The sequence below is a fragment of the Curcuma longa genome, unplaced genomic scaffold, assembly GCF_044706935.1.
Source record: "Curcuma longa cultivar G26 ecotype Majalengka, Jawa Barat unplaced genomic scaffold, ITB_CL_G26_1.1 contig_19948, whole genome shotgun sequence".
Classification (NCBI taxonomy): Eukaryota; Viridiplantae; Streptophyta; class Magnoliopsida; order Zingiberales; family Zingiberaceae; genus Curcuma; species Curcuma longa.
Window position 1 is genome coordinate 758 of NW_027431234.1, and position 3,995 is coordinate 4,752.

General features: G+C 43.8%; 1 protein-coding gene and 1 pseudogene across 1 annotated transcript; one reads left to right on the forward strand and one right to left on the reverse strand.

Moving 5' to 3' along the window:
• Nucleotides 1-824: 824 nt before the first annotated feature.
• LOC141817277 (conserved oligomeric Golgi complex subunit 7-like) lies at nt 825-2,206 on the reverse strand. Its single transcript, XM_074704953.1, has 5 exons — nt 2,170-2,206; nt 1,729-1,818; nt 1,492-1,611; nt 1,302-1,403; nt 825-1,173 (listed from the first exon to the last, which is right to left on the reverse strand). Exons 2-5 carry the CDS (start codon nt 1,753-1,755, stop codon nt 904-906), a joined length of 519 nt encoding a protein of 172 aa, XP_074561054.1. The 5' UTR covers nt 1,756-1,818; nt 2,170-2,206; the 3' UTR covers nt 825-903.
• Nucleotide 2,207: 1 nt separating this feature from the next.
• LOC141817274 (uncharacterized) lies at nt 2,208-2,689 on the forward strand (annotated as a pseudogene).
• Nucleotides 2,690-3,995: the final 1,306 nt, after the last annotated feature.

A 3,995-nucleotide genomic window follows, 5' to 3' on the forward strand; every position in this document is an offset into this window, starting at 1 on the left:
AGCTACACTCCCACATAAAATAAGTTGAATCAAACTCAAATATCTCTTTTGAGCTCAACTAAGATAACGCTTAAGTTTGACTTTTGAGTCAGGAAAATATCAACTAGAGGAGGCTCAATTAATCCTTCCAAACCTTGGACTCTATTGAAAGACTAACAAGTTGTTCACCTAATGAATCAATGGGTCGTAGAGTAAGAGTTGGGATCTAAACCACAAAAAATCATTTTTTAACATTATCTTTATTATTATTATTTTATCTTACATTGACATTCCATAAATATTGACATGATCGACTGAATCCACACACGACCACCTTACTCAACCAATGATCAACTTGTTTGTTTGTGTTGTTGCTTGAAAGAATTTTATTTTTAGGCGACCACTTATTTAGCCCTTCCCTTTAGTCAGTCTGAGTCATGCATTACAGCTATCCTACAACATCTAGATGACGGAAATAGTTTCCTATTAAGAGTTTAGTAAATCCTAAATAGTTCAGTTTTAGTATATTCCAACTAAGCAAACAGTTTTGCTTATAGTAACACAATTAAAAAGATAATCCTATGATCTAGAAGCAACAAATGACAGAAGTTCTCATATACCTAGCATTAAGCTAGGATTCCTATGTCACTAGTGGTGGTTACTATCAATATATCAATGTTCAAGATCTTGATCTGTTGTCAATTTCGATCTTTGGTCTTTACTACCATAACCTACCAACATATTATGCTTCATACACTGATAAACAGATCAATCACCCATCAAACTTTGTAATTTCCTTGATTTTTTTCCAAATACCATTTTTTGACCTTTTTGATGATACAAAATAATGTTATAATAGTTGTAACTAAAATAATCATCAATATCAAGTTCAAACAGGTATAATCTTGTCAAGCAAAAAAATGTTCAAGAAGAATAAAGAACATACCACTTCCACTCTTGTTCAAGATATAGTAGAACCTCATCATAGAAACTTGGCAACCAGCTAGAGAAAGAAATAGAGTTAGTTTGATCACGGTGTTTTTCCAATTCAAGTTTGTTAACTTGCTGTCTGGATTCAAAGCCTTCCCAAAGTTTTCTCAAGGGTCTGATTCCTATTTTAATATACTGCAATTCCAAAGATTTGAATCTTCCAATACGAACAAGTATTCGTCGCAAATCTTGAACATCTTCGACCTTAAAATATATATGTGTAGCATAAGACAAGTCAGTGTCTCACATACTAGGTAGGAGGTATATTCTAGAGAAATTCAACAATAAATAAGCAGACATAGTTCATATAAAAGGACAAGAGAAGGGTTGACCTTGCGATTTTGAAGAGCATCAGATATTCGTGGTTGAACCATTTCTTCTAACCTATCTTCCAACACTTCAAGCTGTTTTCTCACATTTGCAAACTCTGCGACCTGAGATCACAATCGTTCCTCTAAGTTAAATGTCATCCGAGAGAAAACTATGTTTAACCAAGCAAACCATGGAAGAAATAAAACTTGCCTCACCAACAGCTGATAAGCAATGCCTCATATTGGCCAAGGTTTCTGCGGCCTGCTGAAGATCCCCACTTGCAAAAACATCCTCCACACTCGCACTTAATTGGGTCAAGCCAGCAGCATCCTACTTTTTTTAAAAAGAGCAACAAATCTAATCAGATAATTGAATGTGTGATACAGACGATTAGAGCATGTCTTTACTTGCTTATCCGAGATAAATAATTGGAGCATAAGGCTTTACCTGCAATGTCTCGTATGCTGCTTCCATCCGCTGTTTGACAATGTCAATTTTAGCAATAGCGGCTATAGACTCGGCAGAAGTACCCTCCGCCTGCCATCAAATTAGACTTACCATTTTAAACTCCAAATTTCGGACAAGCGAAGGAAGATTAAAATTTTATACCAAATTTAAACTTTGAATAAGTTGAATAGTAAGTGCAAGATGTATGGATGTCACTGGCATTAAATCTTAATTTCCCAGTTGAAACGCTTCTGTTATGTCATGTAAGTCTTTCGGGAAAGAAAAAGGGAGAAAGAGAGCCAAAGATTTTCTAGATCACTGGGAGCAAATGCACTGCTGTTGGGAGGTCGTCAGATTCCAAGGAGACCGTACAATTACATGCATAACATAGGCAGCTCGAGATCTAAGTGTAAAAGATAAGTAAATTCCGCGTTTGTTTACCAACAAGACTGAATTGCATAGTTGGAAGGAGAGTGGAGATGAGTTCCCCTGTCTCGCAGATGCCCTCCGATACTGCGGCCGCCGCCCCTGCGCCGCCCTTGAAGGCCGCCGTTTGCGACATCCGTCACGTCTCCAAGCCTGCCGACGCTGGGCTGCACAAAGTCAACAAGCCGCGCTCCCGCTTCAAGCGCCCCGGCGTCGCCAAGCCCGCCAAAGCGCCGGCCCCGCCGCCAGTGGAGTCCGCCATTAGCGTCGGAAATGAAGAGGAGGAAAACGAGGAGGAGGTGGAGGAGGAGACGATGTCGTCGTCGGCCGCGTCGCACGTGAGCCAGGGCGAGCCTGGGACGGAGGTGGAAGCGGATGAGGGAGTGGTAACCCTGGAGCTCACGCTGGGGCTGGGGCCGGTCCCGGTGTCGGGCCACGCCGTGCAGGCAGCGGCAAGGGCGCTGTGCGACATCAGCGGTGGGACGCCGACGCTCGGGCGGCGGATCTCGTCCTGTCGCCGCCTGGAACTTCTTGAACCCAACCACTGTAGCTCTCCTGTTTTTTCTTCTTCACAATTTTGTTCCTCCCAAAACCGTAGCAGGAATCGCAGCATGACACACGTGGCGGTCCACGTGTGCCATGCCACGTGGACTGCCACGTGGGTTTCATGTTCTCTCCCCCTCTCCCAAAATCCCGAAATCCTTCCCCCTTCGCCAAAACCCCTTTCCCTCCTTCGGCGAAAACGTAAATCTCCGCTCCCTCCCCCTCCGACGAACGCTCCTCCGACGACGACGACGTGCGTGGGTTTCCTGCGTTTTTCCCCCTCTTCTTCCCGCTCCCGAAAAATCAGACCGAACCGAACCCTCGTCTCTTCCTCTCCGCGCCGAAAACCCTAACCCTCGTCTCTTCCTCCTCCTCCTCCTTCGCCAGCAATCTCCGCCGGATCTTTTCCTCCTCCTCCTTCGCCAGCAATCTCCGCGCCGCTCCTCCTCCTCCGACGAACGCCGCCCGCTCCCGAAACGCCGCTCCCTTCGTTTTTCCTCCTTCGCCGCCGAAAACGCAGGAGACAACTTCGGCAAAGTTGGAGCTACAATCCACTCTGCAGTAAATCCATAGGCGACAACGGCGACGGCGGTGAGTCCCGAGACGGTGAGATCCACTTTTTGCCATCACCGGACCACCATTGGTTATGCTGGGCTCAGAGATGCACTAGGTTCTGAGAATGTCAGATTTCAAAGGTTCTTTCTCGCACTGCTCCCTGCTTATACAGGGCATCGCGCAGTAGCTTTGCTGGTTGTGCGCGTGAGGGAGACACCGATTGATTACGAGCAAGAAAACTGAAGAAGAAGAGGCAATCGGTAAGGTAGTTGATTTAGGTTTTGATTGGGTCTTGGGTTTTGGGTTTTTGAATGATGTTAAATTTCCTTTGATCGGTCCTTTTCCTTTGCACAGTTGTCGTTGTGGTCGGATAAATCTTTCGAGTTTTGGCTGCAAGGAGTTGAACAGAAGCTTGGAATCTAGGGCATCTACTACAATTGGAGGTGAGTATGGTTTACTGTTGAATTGATAATGCTCTGTTGGTGTGGGATTAAGCATGATCTATTTGTAGGGTGTACGTGTTGTTATACTTATGTTGTGATAGGTTGTATTTTGGGACTGATCGACTAAAGAGTTAGGGTTAATGTTAGGTTTGGTTGTAATTAACAAGTGTTAATTAGATTAATTGGGTTAAGTAGGTTAGGCTAAATACACTTGCTTTTTACTACAAATTGCTGGAAGAAAATATATCACATGCTTATTTTACTTTTGGTTTTGAAAATTTTTTCAATTTCTTTTATTCG